General features: G+C 40.6%; 1 protein-coding gene and 1 long non-coding RNA gene across 2 annotated transcripts; one reads left to right on the top strand and one right to left on the bottom strand.

The window, feature by feature from the left end:
- The first annotated feature begins 1,176 nt into the window (after positions 1-1,176).
- LOC124142561 (PCNA-interacting partner-like) lies at positions 1,177-16,026 on the top strand. Its single transcript, XM_046511124.2, has 12 exons — positions 1,177-1,314; positions 2,027-2,134; positions 3,905-4,104; positions 4,826-5,107; positions 5,736-5,921; positions 7,539-7,703; positions 8,790-8,944; positions 9,902-10,067; positions 11,033-11,208; positions 12,773-12,860; positions 14,177-14,253; positions 14,837-16,026. Exons 2-12 carry the CDS (start codon positions 2,050-2,052, stop codon positions 15,180-15,182), a joined length of 1,926 nt encoding a protein of 641 aa, XP_046367080.2. The 5' UTR covers positions 1,177-1,314; positions 2,027-2,049; the 3' UTR covers positions 15,183-16,026.
- Positions 16,027-19,265: 3,239 nt separating this feature from the next.
- Positions 19,266-22,939, bottom strand: LOC125382117. The gene is made up of 2 exons (XR_007222333.1): positions 22,088-22,939; positions 19,266-21,162 (listed from the first exon to the last, which is right to left on the bottom strand). It is a non-coding gene; the product is annotated as an uncharacterized LOC125382117 (long non-coding RNA).
- Positions 22,940-23,676: the final 737 nt, after the last annotated feature.

Raw genomic sequence — 23,676 nt, 5'->3', positions numbered from 1 at the left:
TTCTAGGGGCGTCTTTGAACACGACTCTAGTTATATATCAAGAAAGGTCAGCTTCATGTAGGAGGAAAGCCCATACGGAGACAGGTTGAAGACATTTAACACTTTGATAACGAGGGCGTGGTGAATTAGGGATTGGAACCATGAGCATCGAATCCTGGTGCGGCTAAGGGGCACAACTATACACTGATATTTGAGCAGCGTTTGACCACGAGCCCCGTGACGCCAGCTTTATCTGAACGCCGAAGACGATACAAATTAACTGAGAGTCAAAAGAAAGTATTTCTCTCTCGAGTTTGTGATTTTATGTAATTGAAAATTGAAAGAACTTGTTGTTAAATTTGATTATGATTATTTAACCATCACTCATTTCTGCAGCACTTTGTAAAAAGTATTCTGTGGCTGGGTAATTTTGTGTAAAGATAAAGTGGTTCAATGAACACTGGTAGAAGACATTGACATTGGATATAATATCGCCAATCTCATTAAAATCAGATCTTAGTTTTCGCTACTGCTATGTTTAGCGATAACGAGAACTAAGATCTGATTTTAATGATATTGTAATGTCGCTAACTGAAGATATTTTCAATTGAAAAACAAAAATATGATACAAACAACTGAGGGGTTGATGTTTTGCTCATTAGTTTAGTTTTAGTTACCGAACTGAGATAAACGTTGAAACACACGTTGAAGATTCGTATCCAATATAGTTCAACGTCAATTGAATTGAATTTTCACTTTGGCATGTACTCTAGTCTCTTATACAGGCCTTGAAACTAAAATATCGGAAAACATGCAGGGCTGTGGGGTAGCCTAGTGGTGTAAGTGTTCGCTCGTCACGCTGAAGGCCAGGGTTCGATTCCCCACTTGTGTGAAGTCCATTTCTGGTGTCCCCCAACTTGATATTGTTTGAATATAGCTAAAGGCGATGTAAAACTATACTCACTCACGCTAAGAAGGCCTACGTACTTTTCAAGTCGCGAGTTCTTCAGTTTCTTAAAATGAAGAGATTTCCTTGCTGCGTTTGTACTATTTATTAAAAGGCAATGGAACATAAAAATCTAAACATAACTCATTTCAGAGATTTTATTTTAGTCCACGACATCCAAAAAATTCTAATCCACACAGAGCATACGGTTCGTTTTCTCTCAACAGTGTCCTTCTCAAACGACCGTGTGTGGAGTTTTAATGATTTACCTCCCTTGCAGGTCTGTATTTTGATTGGATAATAACTGGGCGATACAGGCCGTAGTGCATATTTTGAAAACAACTATTATTCATTGAACGCGGCGACCGTGGCTTCTCGTCAGTCTTAAGGTAGACAACCATACTTTGTGTTGATGTTGATGAATGAAAAAGCTTTTATAAGATGTTCAACTGGGTACTGTATTTTTCTGCAGAGTGTTTGTGATCTGTTTATCGCGTTAATAGGTGTAAACACTGTGTCGTAAACACTTCTTTTTTGTTCCGTGAATTTTCAGTGCCTTAATTGACTTGGGCGGAACATCACAAGAACGTTACGGAGACGTAAACGTTCTCTTCTTCTAAATATAGACATCTTTTGCCGAACTACGGTCCATTTACTAAGAATCTAATATAACTGATAGGGAGGGTAAAGGCCTAAAGGTATTCAGATTCAGAGATTTATAGATACAGGATCCAATAATACTCTAAAAGAGCGGGTCTGGAAATGAAGTTAGCACGAATAACAAAAACATTCAGCTGTTTCGTGCCGGTCTGATTTTTTGTCGGTTATAAGGCACAACATTTTTGTTTATGTGGCCTTAATCATGTTATCTCAGTAGGATGTACTTTAGTGTTGCATGGGTAATATTAGTGTCAATAATACATTGTGGGCGACACAATTCCATTCTCTGATTAACGGCATTTTTTCAGCTTTAGTACATTATATACTTCATCAGCCTGACCAGAAATATGTTGTAGTTTAGAATGATATGGCCCGTGATGTGTTCAACTATCATCATATGAGTTGTGGACTTAAATTACAACTTTCCTTTCCTAATTTCAGGTTTGTGGTGTGGACAAGTAGACATGTCATGCAGAATATTCATACATCAACAGGCGATTGCCTCAACTTCAAGCATCCAGGAATACATCAGAGCACAGAGTGACACAGGTATTGTAGAAATAAATGTTATCATATTGGTTGTAATTTTTTTTAGTACATATTTAGGCAATATTTAATTCAGCAGTAGTACTGACAAACAAAATTAATATTGATTAAAACCCCCCTAGACTTTTCCTCTTTTTTCGGGAAAACCTGCTCACATCCCTGTTAAATTACCATATGGATATACCCTTTTCCATATTGAATTTAATCAATAGATGTATGATACAATAAGATATATGATGATAACAAAAATATTTAAATTTATCATATAATGGGTAGGTTTCTCGGCAGGATAAAGCCAATGGATAAAAACGATATCCGTTGGGGTCATATGCGGATAAAGATGCAAATATCAAAGGTCAAGTAGGGACTACTTTTACTGTTTATAAACAAACATGGTGTCGCCCTTGTCATTCGGCGATCGAATCAGAATTAACCATCGGGAATATGGATAAACTACAGGGATAATTGCTATCATTATCAAAAGAACAGTCATATAAACTGAAAATCAGTGTCTAACTGTGACGTAGCTAAGGCATTTTATAAGTTTTGGCAACTTTGGCGATATAAATTTCGAAACAATTTTGCGAGGGCACGAGGCCTAGCCAAGCGGGATCAGTAACCATATCTGCAGCTTGAAACCTTCTCCACAAATTAAAATAGTTGGATTTGGCCGAAATATGTTTGAATTGTTACCTTGTTCGTTTTGTCGCTGTGTGTACATCTGACTACACTTCTTAACGTTATGACAGGACCGACCGACTGTCAACAACGTCTGACCGTGGCCGTGACGTCTCATTGACTAGGGTTAGAGTAGCTTCCCTTTGACAAAGGGCAGTTACTCTAGCGGACAGACCGATGGATTGCCGTGAAAGGCAATTAAAAACAATTGTTGTTTTGCGTATATGTTGCTTCGCCACTGTATAAGAAACAGATTTCAGTTGGAACTATATTGGTTTCTGTCACTGTCCGACTGACACATCACTAACCCTGTGACGTAATAAATATTAATGTGCGCATTCCAGGAAAACTCGCAATGTTTCGGTAATGTTTGTGATAGAGGGAAAGCGATTTTGAAGCACAGAATTAAAGAATGACATTATATGATAAAGAGGTTATCACGCTTGTGTGTTTGGGGATGGTAAATATCCTGTATTAGGAATAAACACTATGTATTTAGCTCGCCAAGGCTCGCTAAATACAATGTTTATTCCTAATGCAGGATATTTACCATCCCCAAACACACTCGCGTGATAACCTCTATATATTGCCCAAATGAGCTTACAATACAACAGCACAGGTGTTACCTCTAGATGAAACATACTATATTTTAAGTGGGATACCTTTGAAAATACAGCATGAAATAAAAATGTCTTGTGCCAGCTCATATCGTGATCATAAGTACTACCGTGTTACGGCAAGGAAGAGAATTTATGGATGTCGACTTCTTTATAATGAGGAACACAACGTTTCAGAGTATATGTTTACTTCTTCACTTCATCAGCATTGATCAGGTGAAATGTTATGGTGTTAGAATTTTCATGATGATCATAGGTTTGAAAAACAAACTGTTGATCTGTAAAAAAATATAAATGAGCAAAGAAAAAAATAAGTTCATTTAATCAGTTAAAATACAGTATATTGATTTAAAAACAATCACACATTTCATGATCGATTCTGTGGTTGGAAACAGAAATCAAACTTGTAGATGAAATTGGTGATTGGAACAATACATGACTGCTAACAGTATTACAAATACCACTGTTTCACTTTCAGCTGAAGAGAATGTCCAGTTCATCTCCCCGGGATGTCCTACCTCTGTGTTGCCTGGTATCCAGAAACACCAAACCGTAGGAGAGTATGTGACGCGACTGTGTCGAAGCCATGGCCTGTTGGTCAGCCGCCGGGTCACTGTGTTGTCTGTGGAGGAGAGCCTTCAGGCAGTACAACTGTGTCTGGCACATATGAACAAGGAGGTGAGGCTACAGACAACCAGGGACTATGACCCTCAAGTGAACAAACTGCTTTTGTTTCCATTTTGTAACCATTTTATCATACTGAGTACAAGTGAGTGACTGAGTATGGTTTTACGCCGCTTTTAGCAATATTCCAGCAATATCACGGCGGGGGACACCAGAAATGGGCTTCACACATTGTACCCATGTCAGGAATCGAACCCGGGTCTTCGGCGTGACGAGCAAACGCTTTAACCACTAGGCTACCCGACCGCCCCGATTACAAGTGATCGAAAAGGTTGTCTAGTGATTAGGTTAAGATGCCAAGCTTGGTGATTATTTACAGGCCACCTTGATAAAGCTTGAATATTTCCGACTGCAGCATTGCATCACTCACTCATAAAATATCAGGTGTAGATGTTACATCAACCATATGACCCATAAAGATCCGGGGTAGAATGGGTCTTCAGCAACCAATGCTTGCCATAAAAGGCGACTGTGCTTGTCATAGGAGGCGACTAACAGGATTGGTGGTCTGGCTCGCTGACTTGGTTGATGCATGTCATCGTATCCCAATTGCGTGGATCAATGCTCATGATGTCAATCACTGGATTGTCTGGTCTAGACTCGATTATTTACAGACCACCGTCTTATACCTGGACTATTGCTGAGTGTGGCATCAAACAACATAAATAAACAAACATCTACCACATATATGTCCCAATCTGATCCTCTTTGGCAGAAAGGGGACTCATTTGACGCCGAAGCAAGCAAGGTTTATGAATACTACCAGAAACTATCTGCTGCAAAACTGAACCCGGAAGAAGTGTTGTCCTCCCAGACCTGTGTAGAACTGCTGACTCAGTACAATTCCTTCCTGGCTGCTTGCGGACATGTGGACATCATGGACGTCGTCACTGCCTTTAATAAAGAGTTCACAAAAGACCCCACAGAGTCGGAGCTCCAGAGAGACCTGGCGGGAACAACGCTCGTGTTTCTAGGTCTGCCAAGAGGTCAAACTGAGGTATGATGTTCAGATGTTTCCTTGAGAAGTAAAAAAAAGAATAAAAACATGAAAACCATCACTCTCCAGGCTTGTAAAAACTGATGCAAGGGGACAGTGTATTGGTGTCTGAAAAGTATGCTTCAATAGGGGATAGTTTACTGATTAGGAACTGGGTTAGAATTGATCTTGTTGTAAGAGGTAACTTAACAGGATCGGTTGGTCATATTCACTGAGTTGGTTGATGCATGTCATCGTATCCCAATTGTGTAGATCGATTCTCATGATGTCAATCATTGGCCTGCTGGTCCAGGCTCGATTATTTACCAACTGCCACCATATAGCTGGAATATTGTTGAGTGTGGCATTAAACAACAAACAAACATATTTAAAACATGTAAGTAATGAAACTATCACTGACCTAAGGCTTATATACATTATAATGATTAGGGGCGGTTGGGTAGCCTAGTGGTTCAAGCGTTTGCTCTTCACATCGAAGACCCAGGTTCAATTCCCGACATGGGTACATTGTGTGAAGCCCATTTCTGGTGTCCACCACCGTGATATTGCTAGATATTGCTAAAAGCGGCGTAAAACCATACTCACCCACTCACTATGACCTGATTATGTTTTTATTTCCCGCTCGTAGAAGCTGCTGATGAGACACCTGTGTAGAGGGGGTAACCATGGTAACATCACAGAGCTGTACAATGATGGTGCATCTGAAGACACTGAAACCATCAGTCAGCGAAATAGGTCTTTGGAGGAGTTACTCCCCCTTGTTGTTGAAACACCAGTTAAGGGATCAAGACCTACTTCAACATCAATACAACAGGTTGGTGAAATCATGAATTAGAGAATTGATGACCTTTCATATTCTTTTCAATCATGACAGTGGTATTTATTGGTAAGTATTTAACATGTTGGCTCAACCAAACATGTGACAAGGTAGAGTCAAATTTGTTGTCATCCATGTTGTCCAATATAACCAGGTTTATTAAAACCCATACGAAGCCCATATTTTGTAATGGTTTCACACTAAGGAAATCTTCTCATACACACATTCATTTGTTCTTGTTCAGAATACAATTAATCTGATGGGGACACTGGTGGCCCATTTGCTTCAGGTGCAGCAAGACACTGTTCACCGTTGAACTCAGGGCTCGAAAAATTTCTTAAATCCAACTTGTCCTGCAGGGCAAGTAGATATTATTTTGTACTTGTCATGCTATATTTTCACTTTCCCTATTAAATTTCATACAGTATTGTTCTTAGTTATTATTACCATTTTCGTAATTAACCTTTGCGTTGAGGGTAGTCATGGCAGACAGTACAAAATAATTCAATCACTGCCAGCTACATTCAACCCCGCCAATTCAGTTTTGAACATTCATTTTTGTTTTTAAAGGTCATACTATTTTATTTTTTTAAATAGTCATTTCAATCATGTGTTTTCTTGTCAACCCCACCATTACCTATTAAAACAGACATTACCTCTCAAAATCATTCATTTTTGCTTTGACAATGGAGAATCAGAAACGAGTCGCTTACAACAAAAATAAATATATTGCATCCCTTTAAAAAATAGTTTCCAGACCTGCTGTGCAACCTCACATTTGCAGACAGTTGCCAAGTATGCCTTCTATTTATTATATAAACTACATGTATTTCGTTATTACCACGAACGTACAAGAAATGAAAACTATTTTAGGTTCGAAGTTATGCTGCATATATTATTGAAAACGATTAGAGATGAATTGATACGATTGAAATAAATGTACTCACCCAGTAGGACAAGTGTTTCTTAACTTCTTTCCTGCACATACTGCTACATGAGGTCGAGTGGATTTTTCGTGCCCTGGTGTTGCATACCTTAGTCGTGGGTTCAAATCCAAGATTCACTCAGAGGACCGTAGGGCTTCACCCAAGTGGTAGCACTACAAACACTCCTAGACCAGCATCACTTCAGTTTTTCCCCTACACCAAGCTGATGACTAATATACCGCGATATATAAGATATTCACACAACTCACAGACCACCTCCGTGATCTATAGGTAGAGCGTCTGCCCGAATAGCGTAAGGTCTGGGGTTCGATCCCTGGCTGTGTCATACCAAAAAAACGTTAAAAGATGGTACTTGTTGTTACCCTGTCTGGCGCTCGGCATTAAGGGGCTAAAACAAGGACTGGTTGGCTCGGAGTCAGTATACTGTGTCTGAGTGGGGTATTCATGTTAAACTGCGGCATGGTATCTCAGTGAGCTAGCACTATAAATTTGCATCAGTCCGGACTAGTACAAGCAACAACACAAACACACATGTACATGCACATCGCTATATAAGTGCAATAATCTTGGACACAGCGTTAAACCCCATTTCACCTCACCCAACTCACAAACATTCAGACATTGGTTGTACACAAAGGGAGGTAACTCATGTCATCCCCTGTTGCAGGTGTTCACTCACCGAGTGCTGCTGGCATACCTCCACATCCTGGTGAACTCCCGCAGTGAGCTGGCTCTTGCCCGCATCTTCAACGTACCAGACCGGGAGCTGGATCACCATGCTTTCACTGCTCTAAAACACGAGGCCAAGCGGAAAAACATGTCCATGTTCCAGGTGAGTTCTGTAGGGCTGACTCACCTGCACTGATGGCCCAGTTGTCTGTGGGACTGGAAATCACTGTACAGAGTTGCTTCCCTTGGGCATGTCAGGAACCTATGGTCGTGGGTTTGGATCCCACATTCACCCTGATTATTTTTCCAGGTTTGTCAGCTCCATACCCATGCACATGGGTTTCACCCAAAGTGGAAATTGTCAAAGACCTGCATTAGGGCTGGGATGAGCCCAAATTTACTACCTGGGAACCAGCCCCTATTACCTAACCAACCCAAGAGTTGGTTGAAATGTACAATTGGGAACTATTTTACTGGTGCCGTGGCAAAAACTATTTAGATACACATGTAAAACAATCCTGTCATGCATACATTGAAGTTGACTGTAGCTTATAACACTTAGAAAAATATAACACTTAGAAAGAAATGCGAACATTAGCGACTTCTCAATTAACCAGTATTAGAAATCGGTACTAGTCCTGTAGTCCCAGCCAAACTGCCCAATAGTTAAGGTATCCTATTATAAGCACTAGTAGAAGTGTGCCATTTTTAAGGGTTTTGCTATATGTTATCTTTGTAAGGACTATTGGACTAAAAGTTTGTTTCTACCCCTGGAAACCATTGAGTTGTATTGTTATTGTCATTTAGTAATATATCACAAGACTTACCATGGGTCCAGGTAGCCCCGTGGGTACCCAGGTCCTACTCAGGACCCACCTGACCCGTGTAGTGGGTTACCCGTCACTTGCATCACTTTGGGCTGAAAGGGGCGGTCAGGTAGCCTAGTGGTTATAGCGTTCACTCATCACGCCGAAGACCTGGATTCGATTCTTGACATGGGTACAATGTGTGAAGGCCATTTCTAGTGTCTGCTGGAATATTGCTAAAAGAGGCGTAAAACCATACTCTCTCTCTCACTCACTCACTCACTCACTCACTCACTCACTCACTCACTCAGGGCTGTCCTCCAACAGGGTGATGGAAAAGAAATACTGTTGTAAAGTGGCATTAACGCAAACTCACTCACTCACTCATGCTAATTTCTATACAAGCTGAAACAACAGCTAAACGAGGGAGAATGCTCTTTCAGACTGCCATGTCTTTCCTGATGCGTATCCGACTTGGAGGGAAGGGCTATGCCCCGGATACGGAGTGTCCCCTCAACCAGCATGTCAAGGGTCTCGGGGAGCTGGTAGACCTGGTACAGAAGCTGCTGACTGTTGCAGAAGAAGATCCAGATATCAGGTCGGCTGTTAATTGCTTTACTCATTTGCTGATTCACAAACGGTATTAGATTATTATTAATGGAACATTTTTTTCTTCCCTTCCAACTTAAAAATGGAAGGGAAGTGACCCATTGGTTTGTGAGCTCACTTGAACTTTCGGTTTAAGTATGCTTAAGGTGTGGGTCATTGTCAGCTTTCAACCACCACCTTGGTCTAGTGGATAGAGCGTCTGCCACATATTGTAGAAGGTCGGAGGTTCAATACCCTGGCCACATCATATCAAAGGATGTTGAAGATGGTACTTCTTGTTACCCTGTCTGGCACTCAGCATTAATGGAATAAAGGACTGGCTGTCTCAAAGCCAGTACAATGAATCTGGAGTAGTACAAGCAGCCACACATATGCATGCACTTTGCTATATAAGGAAAATATTCTTGAATGCAGCATTAGACCCGTTTTCACCTCATATACTTTTACATCGACAATCCGGGGAGGAAAGTTCTTCAGCAGCCCATTCTTGCCATAAAAGGCGACTATGCTTGAGGCGACTAACAGGATCAGGATCGGGTGGTCAGGCTCACTAACTTGGTTCATGCAGGTCATTGTATCCTAGTTGCGTGGATAATGCTCATGATGTCAATCACTGGATTGTCTGGTCCAGACTCAGTTATTTACAGACTAACGTCATAAGCTGAAATATTGCTGAGTGCTGTGTTCAACGACAAACAAACAAAAATGTTCAACATCTCTAAAACAACAAAGTCTTTAAACTTGAAAGTTTGCAAGGATAATCCGAGCTATTATGTGTCTGAAAACTTCTCAGATAATTCTTATCTGATTTTTAATCAGTTGATACATAGATCAGGTGCAGTTGAGTGACCATTCAATAGGTCCATGGCACAACATGCTTGTGATACAAACGTTTGTAGTATAAAATCTCTTCTAAAGTTTTACTAATATGATGTGGCCATCTCAGGTCTGCGTGTCGCCGCATCCTCAATGTGGTGAAGAACCGACTCGTCAAGTGTAAGCTGCTGAAGCTGAAGATGGAGGAAGTAGAGCTGGTGACAGAGCAACTTTACGACTGCATCTCTCAGATTGTCAGAGACCTCGAGACCAGGACGGCGCACACTCCAAACAAGGTCTCAAATTAGGGCTGGGACGAGTCCACATTTACTCCCCGGGTACCCAACTCCCTATTACCTGACCATACCCGGGTGTCCGCTGTAGGTCTCAAGAAATAGATGCAAAATGTCCGATTGGGAAACGTTTGACAAAATGTATTTAGATACACGTATAAACCGATCTAATCGTGCATACACTGAAGTTTTATCTTTATGCAAACATATAAAGTCAGAAGGAATGTGAACATTTATCACTTATATTGTAACCATAGATTTTCAGATAATATTTGCCATTAAGTCCTGTGGGTACCCATGCGACCTGAGTACCCAAGTTACCGTCCCGGCCTTATCACTAATATGTTCAAATACAGAAAAGCTTGGATATAACGAACTCAAGGGACCTTTGAAATAAGAATTGAAAATGTAAACCAAAATATCGATGTTTTCAATCTATCACAATACTAACATTGAGGCCAATTTTCGTGAAGTTATATATTTCATAGGGCATAAACACTATTAAAAAGGTTTGAAACTTCCTTATACACAATGTATCTGGTCATATATTTAGTTAGATCAAGTTCCTTAAGTCAAACCCTGCTTTCTGCGGGTCCATAAAAACAGGTATTGACCTCATATAAAGTCTAGACAAAGGCAGATTGAACATACCAACCTATGCTAAAATAACATTAAGAGGTTTCATAAAATGGACATATCTGATTGGCTTAGGTTTGGGGAAACCATAATTCCCATTCTAATTTTAGTAACTCAAGTCAGTACTGTATTTTCAGACCTGCCTTTGAATCAGTATTTGTTTCTGTCAGATGACATGTGACCGCTTCTGGACCAATGAATGTGGAGGAAAGCTTTGCATTATACGATAAACAATATTGTTAAATACAACCAGTGATGGGATATTCGATGTGTTCCTACAAAAGGTAAATGTTTGGAATTTATTCTAATGGAAATACTTACTCATCTTTCAGCCCGCATCAGAAGGAGGATCCCTGATAGGACGAAAGACTCTGAGAGTTATCAAGCTGTTGCTGGACAAAATGGCCAGTAGCCAAGGGGGAGACAACTCCTGTGAGCTGTTCCTCAGTGACATGGCTCTGAACCCCACCACACCCACAAGAGTCCCATGTCTCATGTCACAGTTCAGGTATCTCAGACTGTTTCCGTGTATAGTAGAGCACAGCAACTCATCTCATGATCCTTGTCCTTACAGTGGGGCTGGTTAATCAAGTGGTTAAAGGGACACATTGTCAACTGTTCTGAAGCATTGTTTGTACACAGTAGCCGATGACCTCCGAGCTTACACTGCTCTGTTTTTCCATTGGAGATATACAACTCCCAACTGCAACATTGAGGTGCATGACAGTTTAGCTTTACACAATACCCTGGGTAGGAGAGAGATTGGCTTCATACCTACCCAAGCCTATTTATATTGTAATCTTGGCTTTGATAAACATTGGCTTCTAATCAAATCAAGCTGGCAATTAGTATTTAGTAACACAATCTTTCTCTTCAGTTTGCCTCTATAAGAAAACAAGACTGAAGCCAGTTTACTCTGTCCAGTGCTTGAGTTGTCGGCTTCACTCTGCAGAGTTCTGTTGTTTTGTTTTGAGAATTGAATTGGGCATGTGATGTCAAACTGGGAAAATATTTCATGCATGATTTAAAAACAAAGAACCGTTGATGTACTGTCCCTTTAAAGTGTTCTCTTGTCAGGCCAACGGCCCTGGTTTAATTCCCCACATGGGTACCATTAGGGAAGCCTATTTCTGGTGCCCCCAACTATGATATTGCTATAAACTACACCCACTCACTCTCACAAGTTACCAACTTAATAATAACATTGAGTCTTTCTATTTCTGTTGATGAATCCAAATATAGACGTTTTCACATCTCTTTATACAGTTGAGCAGATTTAAGATAAAACCATAAATCTTCATCTAGCGATAACATACCAGTAGAATATGATCATTATTTGCATTTATATTTACTATGAAATCATAAACAATGAGAACATTGTCATCTTAGTGATAGGATCTCAAAATCAATTCCAAAGTTAAAACCTGTGAAGATCCAGGTTAGAAATAGGTCCTCAGCAACCTATGCTTGCTGTAAGAGGCGACTATTGGGATCGGGTGGTCAGGCTCGTTGACTTGTTTGATGCATGTCATCATATCCCAATTGTGTGGATCGATGCTCATGATGTCAATCAATGGATAGTTTGGTCCAGACTCGATTATTTACAGACCGCTGTCATATGGCTGGAATATTGCTGAGTTTTGCAATAAACAACAAACAAACGAACAAAGTTCAATGGATCTGAAAACATCGTGTTTCAACATCAATGTATCCTTGTTAATCCGGTATATATTAAATGTATTATATCATCATTCTGGTATGATAGCTACATAACCTGGACCCATTCACCACCATCGCTTTGTTTTGAGCATGAATAAAAATTGCATGGAGCTAAAAATTGTCATCCAATCAAATTTCTCACACGCGAGAACAATTCTGTGTTATGTTTGTTTGTTTGTTAAGAGAAAGGAGAGATTGAGACTTCACTTCTGAAACAAAACTGATGATGGCAGTGGGTCCAGGGTATTTATCCTAACAGAATGGAGAGATAATACCCTGGATAAGCAAGGATGATGGAATGATGTAACTTGTACTGTACGTGTGTTTAATGGCATTCTTCTCTCCTGTCACAGGTCTCCTGATATGGTTGCAATGGAAGAGGACAGCCCTGACAAGCCTGCAGTCACCGGACTGTCGGACAGGACCAACATCAGGGCCTATGTAAGTCCTTGTGAAACACTAGCTGAACATTGCTGCAAGGAATATAATAGTTACTGACATGAAGTGAGCCTGGTGTATATAGCTATGTTCTAAGTAACATTGTTATAACATGGCTATCCTGTTATCACACTGCGTCACTTGTCTGCCACAAGCATATCCCTTGACCAGACTTCTCTGGTCTCATCCTCTATATCGGCATAGTAATAACACCTGGATCCGTTCCCTTGGTTCTTGCGATCTCAAATTACCCACCCTTGATTTTCATGAGCCTATTTGATGTGCTGCTCTATTCGTCTAACATTCTAATCAGTTACGAACCGAGTTACACACCAGCCTCAATGTTGGTTTGGTGATGTCAACAACATGGGGACAAGTCCTATTGATGACGATAGTTTGCAAGAAATTCAACATTGAACAAGTGACTGACATGCAAAAGAAAGCCCTAAAAAAAATTTGATGAAAAGGATGTCTTCTTGTCCACCTCCCTTTCCCATTTCCTTTTTCCTTATTTCACCATTTGATTGGTCGGTATATTAGGCTCAAATAAATAATAGTCTTGGTTCTCAGGCACTGCCCGGATCATCATAAAGTCTGCAGCATGTTTCGTTTTTATTTCCATTTTAATAGTCACGATATGGCTGAAATATTGCCGATGTGACTATAAATCTTAACTCACTCACTATTTTCATTTTAAAATAACCAACCAAAATCCTCAAATATTCCAAGTCCAACGGTAGGCAAACACTATTCCAGTATTTTCCATCAAGGAGTACATTTATGTAGGGAGGCCCTTTCCCAGGTTGATTGTACACCATTGTTTATTTGATTACACAACTGTTTATTTGGTTACATACTAATTTGAACAACAACACACAACACACAACACACAACACCCCACCCCCACCCCCCCAAAAAAAAAGAAGAAGAAAAAACACCACCCACCCGCCCACACTATATTTAAAAAAACAATTGCCTGAAAACCAATTCTTTCATTTATCTTAAGCCTTATTTGAAAATCAAGGCTGAGATTGTGAGAACCATGGGATTGGATCCAGGATTAAGTGTTGGGTTACATAAATGCCAGCCCTGGAGATCTAGAGGATCTGGTGGATAATCAGAACATTTTGAAGATGGAGGTCTCCTTTGCAGATTGCTTTTGGGTTATAATGGACCTACTGTTCTGATTAAAAATCCTGAATATATTATCCAATATCATAACATTATTGTAGTATAGTTTATATAAAAATATTTTCTCTTTATCGGGTAATGTTTACCCTTAATGCAGAAACACATTCCTTATGTTTTTTTTCTTTTAGGAAAGTTCTGAAGTTATTTTGCCATGTGGAGAAAAGTTGACCCGGAAACAGCTGAATTCTGTCATTGTGTTTCCAAGGTGAGATGTCAGTCAGCACAAGTGTGTGGTGCTTAGCAATTGTAGAATGACAAGTTAGTGACGACACTTCAAGCAGTTATGGGGGTGGTAGGGTAACCTTGTGGTTGAAGTGTTTGCTTGTCGACCCATAGGCCTAGGTTTGGTTCCCCACATACAATGTCTGAAGGCTTGGTGACCTCTGCTGTGATGTTGTTGCAATATTGCTAAAAGCAACGTAAAATTATACTCGCCCACTCCACTCTCACTCAAGCAGCAAACTTACAACATTTCAAAATCTTGCTCTTGTGGTTTAAGAGTTGACAGTTTTCAAGTTTATTTCCAGTACTTTGAGTGTTAAGAGAACTTAGAAAAGTATCCAGGTATCTGTCAAGGCAGTTTTAATGTCGTGAAATCCAAACTGATGTTGGTCAATGATTTTATCACCCTGGTTACAAACCAAGGGTCATAATCAAGGCAATTCTGGCATTCCCACCCGTAACCTGCTGATCCTGTCACAGTCAAGGGATACAACTCTGCAATGGGAGTTGCAGCTTGTAAGACCACTGTTAGTTACTCTATAACTAACTCTACATCTTGGTTTCAGTAAAACAGTTGTCCATGCGGGCCCAGACACGGCCAAGATCCTGCTGGGAATGCCTCCTGCCAGGAAGCGAGGGACCTGGGCCTCTCTGGACAAGGAGAACCTCTGCTCAAAGCCCCCCCTTAAGTCTGATCAACCGGCCAAGAAGAGAAAGATATCCGACAAAGTGAGCAAGAACACAAAGACCACAGATGACGCGTTATCTCAACCCAGTTTATCTCAACCAAGTTTGTCACAACCAACAGGCTCTCGGAAGAAAAAAGCTTCAACTTCCAAGAAGGGTTGCCGTCGACAACTCCTGCCTCAGGTCAAGGGTCAGCAGAAACTAACAGGGTTCTTTAGAGTTTGAATGTTTGTTCATGTGCATGTAGAGACATGGCTTGAAATGATGATGAAAATGCCAATAATTGTAAATATAGTTATTAATGTTCCTGAAACAGTCATTAAATCAAACATCCATGGCGGTCTCCGATATTTTCTCAACACTTTTATGTGTGACAGATACCAGTAGATACTCAACAGCTTAAGTGGTCACATCCATTCAACTAAAAATGTGTGGTATTAAACAATGATATTAGCTCTAATAATGGCTTCAGAATGCACAACAAATCTAATGCTGTTTTCATGTGTATTGGGGTAAAACATTTACACTTCGGTGTTTCTCTCACATTCAATCTGTGGTACATTGCTTATGGGTCAAGAAAGAAACCAGACTTTAAATTTGAATTGTTTTGTGTCAGATTTGAACATGTTAAAGAAAATAAAAATCTTTAGAAATCTGAACATGATGAAGTCCATGTTCAGCCAAAATTAATATCAGAAATCTTCCGAGAAAAAGAGTACTTCTGAGTTACCATGATTACATGCTTCATTTTTTTGTCGGGTATATCTTACTTTCAATGATATTAATGAATCTGAACTATATGAACTTTATTTAACTGAATTTTTATTAAAACATTTTCATCTGAAGATTGTTTTGTGGATAACAATGAAATGACCCATTTAAAACACTGGGGATATATGTTAATTGTGTTTATGTCTTATTATTGGTAATACATGTATATATATGTGATTTTGTAACATGTTCATGATCTGTGCAATTCATAGGATAACAGTGTTATCGGTTTTACAAGTGTTTTTATTAACATTGTTTTTAATATATTTTACTTCTAAATAAATCATGTCTTGTTGAATATAAATTGTCTTTGTTGATATGTAAAGCATGACATTTTGCTGAGTAATAAATCCAAAAGTGATGCAGGTCCCAGACGTTTACCACTTCGGTGAAACCCACGACCACGGGTCTGGTGCTGACAAACCTAGAAACATAATCGGGGTGAACCGGGATTCAATTCCACAATCATAGATTTCTGGAGTACATAAGGGACACAATTCTGCGCAGCAAATTGCGGTGCCTTAGACGACTGGGCCATCCGTGCCCCCAAATTAAATATTAACTGATTTGTGAGTTGGAAGTAGGACCGGGTGCTCGTCTGCTGCTTGGGAGGTACAGATTCCAAAAAATCTGTACCTATACTTGGTCGACAGTATCCAAGGTTTTTTTCAGACCCAGAGCTGTTGTAACAGTGTGAAAATAACCTTTTATCATGTCATTCTTAAAATAATGTGTGAGTGAGTTGGGTTTAACACTGCTTTTAACAGTATTCAAGTTATATCGCAGTGTGTCAGCTTAATGTGGGTGGAAAGCCCAAAGTGCACGAGCACGGGTATGGTGCTGACAAACATAGAAACATAATCGGGGCAAACCAGGATTCGAACCCACAATCATAGGTTTCTGGTGTGACCAAGGGACGCAACTCTGCACAGCGAATCGCGGGGCCTTAGACGACTGGGCCACCCGTGTCCCCAATAATGTATGATGTAATTCCACTCATTGAAGTAGCTTTATTTATCACATATGACTGAGTTTGGTTTTACGCCGCTTTTAGCAATATTTCAGCAATATCACGGCGGGTTATCACATATGAAGACAATATTAACAACCCAATGTATTATATAGTGCAAATGACTTTCAGCTGTTTTCGTTTACAGAAACACGTCAACACATTGTGAAACCCTATCTAACCTATCATACTGGCAATGTTGCTTTACAGTTTATCGATAAAGAAGGCATTCCAGCAATGTAGGAACCTTGAAAGCAGTTCTTAGTGGGCCAGAACGTTTGCATATTTATTGGATCATGATCCAAGTTTATTGCATAAATAGCATCAGCCAATATATGATCCACCTTGGTTCCATTGCATGATACCCTTGGTATCACAAGCAATGGTACCCGGGTATTTCTGTATCATAAGTATGGTTTTACATTTTATATATTATATATTTACGATTCGGAAACACTTGGCTAATAATCTCTTACAGTCCATACGAAGCAACCAAACCTGTGCTTACTATTTATACACCACTTTAGATAAGGTTTTATTTCTACACTGCACTCCTTTGGGCAGCTAGATTAAGATTAGAATAAGTCACCAGGCCCATACAGCGAACTTAGTCCTAAGACGATGGTAACTCCCATACATTATCTTGATTATTGTAGTGCAAAGATGATCGTAACTCCCATACATTAACATGATAATCAGAGTGCAAAAACAATCGTAACTCCCATACATTAACATGATAATCATAGTGCAAAAACAATCGTAACTCCCATACATTAACATGATATTTGTAGTGCAAAGACGATCGTAACTCCCATACATTAACATGCTAATCGGAGTGCAAAGACGATCGTAACTCCCATACATTAACATGTGAATCGTAGTGCAAAGATGATCGTAACTCCCATACATTAACATGTTAATCGTTGTGCAAAGACGATCGTAACTCCCATACATTAACATGATAATTGTTGTGCAAAGATGATTGTAACTCCAATACATTAACAGTGCAAAGATGATCGTAACTCCCATACATTAACATGTTAATCGTTGTGCAAAGACGATCGTAACTCCCATACATTAACATGATAATTGTTGTGCAAAGATGATTGTAACTCCAATACATTAACAGTGCAAAGATGATCATAACTCCCATACATTAACATGATAATTTTAGTGCAAAGACGATCGTAACACCCATACATTAACATGCTAATCGTTGTGCAAAGACGATTGTAACTCCCATACATTAACAGTGCAAAGATGATCATAACTCCCATACATTAACATGATAATCGTAGTGCAAAGACGATCATAACTCCCATACATTAACATGCTAATCGTTGTGCAAAGACGATCGTAACTCCCATACATTAACATGATAATCGTTGTGCAAAGACGATCGTAACTCCCATACATTAACATGATAATCGTAGTACAAAGACGATCGTAACTCCCATACATTAACATGATAATCGTTGTGCAAAGATGATCGTAACTCCCATACAATAACATGATAACCGGAGTGCAAAGACGATCGTAACTCCCATACATTAACATGTTAATCGTAGTGCAAAGACGATCGTAACTCCCACACTTTAATGTGATAATCGTAGTGCAAAGACGATCGTAACTCCCATACATTAACTTGTTAATCGTAGAGCAAAGACGATCGTAACTCCCACACTTTAATGTGATAATCGAAGTCCCAAGAATCACTTTGTGGAACAGGTCCCAGGACACCATTGCTGGTCTTCACAGAAGATGAAAGGTTATCAGGCTCTGCGAGTTGATGGATTGCGGGTCATCATTACTGGATGGCGTGGATTATTTCTCATTGTCTCAGTCACTGGTTTGCTAGTCCAGTTATTTACAGACTGACATGATACACCTTGATATCTGATGTGTCATAATATGCCGAACTGGGTACATATATTTATATGTTCAAAATAATTCATTGAACCACACAGATGTGATAAGCATGATTCAATACAAATATTGGCATTATGGTTAGTTTAATGTTAAAGTGTTTATGAAGCATGCATACTCTGGGGGACAATGGGAACCAAAAGGTCACAAGCACCTCATGTTAATCATATAAGCTAGCCACTGGGGATTCCAGGTAAGAATATCGGCCCCCAGCAACCAAAGCTTGGTGTAAGAGAGAACTAAATGAATTGGGTGCTCAGCCCCTGTGAATTGGAAGATGTGCATGTCATCGTTCCAAGTTGCATGCTCATGATGTCAATCACATGGTCGTCTGTTCATATAATTTGACTATTGCTGAATGCAGCATTAAACAACCAATACACAACAATCATAAGTTAACTAATATGCAGATTGGGTTGTTGCAATGTGTGGAGGGTGTAGCCTAGTGGGTTAAGCGTTCGCTCATCATGCCGAAGGCCTGGGTTCGATTCCCCACATGGGTATAATGTGTGAAGCCCATTTCTGGTGTCCCCTGCTGTGATTTTGCTGGATCCTTGTCATAATCCCAATGCTGAAGTTAAAATGAAGAACATGCTCATGTATCATAATATATTTATTTATTCCATTCAGGGTAACAGGTACATTTCTATATATACTTCAAATCTTACGTCATAGTGAATTACTAATGGTAAAGAGGTATTCAGTATCCTATATCTGGCCTGATTGCGGACTTAGGAAAATGTCATATTATATAACATTTTCCCCATCTGCATCTGAAATGTACATTCATGATACATGGTGCTTTCTTCTCATGATCAAAATTAGTTCCTTATGCTACTGTTGGACAAAGAGATTAAATATTAGTCAGAAGTATATAAAATCAAGTATCCTGATCTATTTACATTGTCCGGTGAAACGTCTAACATTTCTTATTACTTTGTTTTAACAGTGATTTACCATGTTTACTTTGAACATATCATTAATGAATGACTAGATAAAAATACCTGAAATCATCAATGGTGAATATTTCCCTACATTGTTGACTAGAAAAACTAATAAATACAATGACAGCTTGTCATTACAATGAAGACTAGGTGCTCTGCGAAGTTGTGCCACATTATGAGTATCCTAGCAGGACATGGTATATCATTCTTAGTATTCTATACAGGTTAAAAATTATATATAGAACATGTTATTAAGTATGAAAATGAAGTGTCAAGTACTATTTTCTGATGTTATGGACAAGAATTCTCGAACCATTGTTAGTTTGGCTCTCAAGTTCACTCAATATGTCACGGTTGGGTTTCTTAGTCATTCCCGTAGTTGAATACTATTCTCTGAAGAGGGACTAGGCCCACGTAAGCTAGTAGCAACAGCAGCAGTCCTTACACAACTTCAAGCCATTCAAACAACATGAAGTCTGCATGGTAACTCAAATGTCATGATGTACATCAGTCTTGCTGTTTCCATAGTTACACAGCAGTGTTTGAAATTAAGCATGAAAATCCAAGGGTCCTTGTCAAAATCCCAAACAGTGAAAGTTTAAGATTAAGGCGTTGCATAGAAGTGAAAAATACCATAGATACCCTTTAGTTTCCAAGACAGCATAGAAACAATGTCACAGATTCACTAATAACAGTGACTGCATGGACCTAGAATAACAATGGGACCATTTGCAGGATAAAGCCCGTCCCCCAATGGCAAGTTTTTCAAGTGTTGTATTGCAACCTTACATTACAGATACAAACTGAATCATTACAAAGTGCATTGTTATAGTCCTAGCAAGGACATCCTGTGCCAGCTTGTCATGACTGTGCCTGCTTTAGCTATTACTTCTGCCATGGCTGTCTGTGTCTGCCTCAGCTGTTACCTCTGCCATGACTTTCAGTGCCAGCTTTAGCTGTTACTTCTGCCATGACTGTCTGTGTCTGCTTTAGCTGTTACCTCTGCCATGGCTGTGTGTGTCTGCCTCAGCTGTTACCTCTGCCATGACTTTCAGTGCCAGCTTTAGCTGTTACTTCTGCCATGACTGTCTGTGTCTGCTTTAGCTGTTACTTCTGCCATGACTGTCTGTGTCTGCTTTAGCTGTTACCTCTGCCATGGCTGTCTGTGTCTGCCTCAGCTGTTACCTCTGCCATGACTGTCAGTGCCTGCTTTAGCTGTTACCTCTGCCATGACTGTCTGTGTCTGCTTTAGCTGTTACCTCTGCCATGGCTGTCTGTGTCTGCCTCAGCTGTTACCTCTGCCATGGCTGTCAGTGCCAGCTTTAGCTGTTACCTCTGCCATGACTGTCTGTGTCTGCCTCAGCTGTTACTTCTGCCATGGCTGTGTGTGTCTGCCTCAGCTGTTACTTCTGCCATGGCTGTCTGTGTCTGCCTCAGCTGTTACCTCTGCCATGACTGTCAGTGCCAGCTTTAGCTGTTACCTCTGCCATGACTGTCTGTGTCTGCCTCAGCTGTTACTTCTGCCATGGCTGTCAGTGCCAGCTTTAGCTGTTACCTCTGCCATAACTATGAGTGCCAGCTTTAGCTGTTACCTCTGCCATGACTGTCAGTGCCTGCTTTAGCTGTTACTTCTGCCATGACTGTCAGTGCCAGCTTTAGCTGTTACCTCTGCCATGACTGTCAGTGCCTGCTTTAGCTGTTACTTCTGCCATGGCTGTCTGTGTCTGCCTCAGCTGTTACTTCTGCCATGACTGTCAGTGCCAGCTTTAGCTGTTACCTCTGCCATGGCTGTCTGTGTCTGCCTCAGCTGTTACCTCTGCCATGGCTGTCAGTGCCTGCTTTAGCTGTTACTTCTGCCATAGCTGTCTGTGTCTGCCTCAGCTGTTACTTCTGCCATGACTGTTTGTGTCTGCCTCAGCTGTTACTTCTGCCATGACTTTCAGTGCCAGCTTTAGCTGTTACTTCTGCCATGGCTGTTTGTGTCTGCCTCAGCTGTTACCTCTGCCATGGCTGTCAGTGCCTGCTTTAGCTGTTACTTCTGCCATGGCTGTCTGTGTCTGCCTCAGCTGTTACCTCTGCCATGGCTGTCAGTGCCTGCTTTAGCTGTTACTTCTGCCATAGCTGTCTGTGTCTGCCTCAGCTGTTACTTCTGCCATGACTGTTTGTGTCTGCCTCAGCTGTTACTTCTGCCATGACTTTCAGTGCCAGCTTTAGCTGTTACTTCTGCCATGGCTGTTTGTGTCTGCCTCAGCTGTTACCTCTGCCATGGCTGTCAGTGCCTGCTTTAGCTGTTACTTCTGCCATGGCTGTCTGTGTCTGCCTCAGCTGTTACTTCTGCCATGACTGTTTGTGTCTGCCTCAGCTGTTACTTCTGCCATGACTTTCAGTGCCAGCTTTAGCTGTTACTTCTGCCATGGCTGTCTGTGTCTGCCTCAGCTGTTACCTCTGCCATGACTGTCAGTGCCTGCTTTAGCTGTTACTTCTGCCATGGCTGTCTGTGTCTGCCTCAGCTGTTACTTCTGCCATGGCTTTCAGTTCCAGATTTAGCTGTTACCTCTGCCATGGCTGTCTGTGTCTGCCTAAGCTGTTACCTCTGCCATGACTGTCAGTGCCTGCTTTAGCTGTTACTTCTGCCATGACTCTCCGTGTCTGCCTCAGCTGTTACCTCTGCCATGACTTTCAGTGCCAGCTTTACCTGTTACTCCCAAGCTTGCTTTGAAGTTACTTCTATTGTGTCTGTGCCAGCCTGAACCTTTGCTTGCTAGGACTGGTGATTGCAAAATCGATATCTGCTCTTGCATTAGAAAGACTTCATCAAAACATAGGACCCTCATGTCATAGCATAAGCTTGATTTCGCTTATGGTTCAGACCTTTTGAGAAAATGAGATGACAAACCTGATGATGACTTCTAGTTCTAAATTCATGACTGATCATCATCTTTGGAGGTGTTTTCAGTTCTCTGTTCTTCTGTCACTGGCGTGTACGTTTCCTTGTAGTGTGATTCGTAAAGTTCTTTCATCAGCTCTTGTCTTGCAGCTTGCAGAATATCCATTTTCGTTAAAATGTCATTGTCGATTTTGTTCAATCGGTTAATTTTATTAACACAGCATGAACAGATAAGTCCTTCGATTTTCATATCCAACTGCTGCAGATATTTTCGGTATACTGCAGATTTTTCTGACTGGAGTGAACGATACGACTTTCGGAATATGAAAGAGGAACACAATGCACAAGTTTGACCACGTACAAGACGTACTGGCACTAAATGGATTTCTGCCATTTTGTTTACCTGGCCAGCTCCTTGATAGAGTAACCCCCCTTTAACTCCAGACCAAGCTCCTCACAGCGATAGCCCGTTCGCGGAGCTCTCTATAATATCGCGATGTTACCTAGAGGGTAACGAAGGTGTCACGCGCTGGGAAGGAGCTTGGCACCAGACAAGCTCCTCACAGCGATAGCCCGTTCGCGGAGCTCTCTATATATTACCGAGAGTGTAACGAAGGTGGGAAGGAGCTTGGCACCAGGTTTAGACTGGTTTGCCTGCCAAAAAGCGCTTGCGCTCCTCCGCGCATTACGAAAAAAACGACAAAACTCTTTCCCATATTTATGAGAAATCTCTATCGAAAGCAGATTTGATTGTACGGTTTCTCAAACCATTGTACGATTTCGACTATATCATGAGCGTGTGTTTATGAATCACTATGAAATAGTAATGAAACCAGGTGTTAGCGAGAAGGTGAACACCCGTCACAAACACATGTTCAATTGTTCACCTGAAAAAAACACAAGGGAACATACAGTAAAAGTCAAAATGCGTCAAATTTGGAAATGTCCTCCTCGTGTCAACCATAAGACTTTTTAAAAGATTTTTTGAAGCCTTGGATGACATAACCTAGCTTAAACAAACAACTTTTGAGCAAGAGTTGTATGAAATCTGGGTTGAAAGAGCATGTTCGATTGTACCTCAAAAGTTGTAAAATGGAGACGTCAAGGGCTGGAATTGAATAATATTGCTCGAAAAGGAGGGAAAGTTGACTATTTGAAAGTTGAAGTCATCCCTCTTGTCAT

Source organism: Haliotis rufescens, unplaced genomic scaffold, assembly GCF_023055435.1.
Source record: "Haliotis rufescens isolate VD_foot unplaced genomic scaffold, xgHalRufe1.0.p SCAF_2, whole genome shotgun sequence".
Taxonomy (NCBI): Eukaryota; Metazoa; Mollusca; class Gastropoda; order Lepetellida; family Haliotidae; genus Haliotis; species Haliotis rufescens.
Note: the sequence above shows the minus strand (reverse complement) of the source record. Positions and strands in the feature narration are given on the sequence as shown.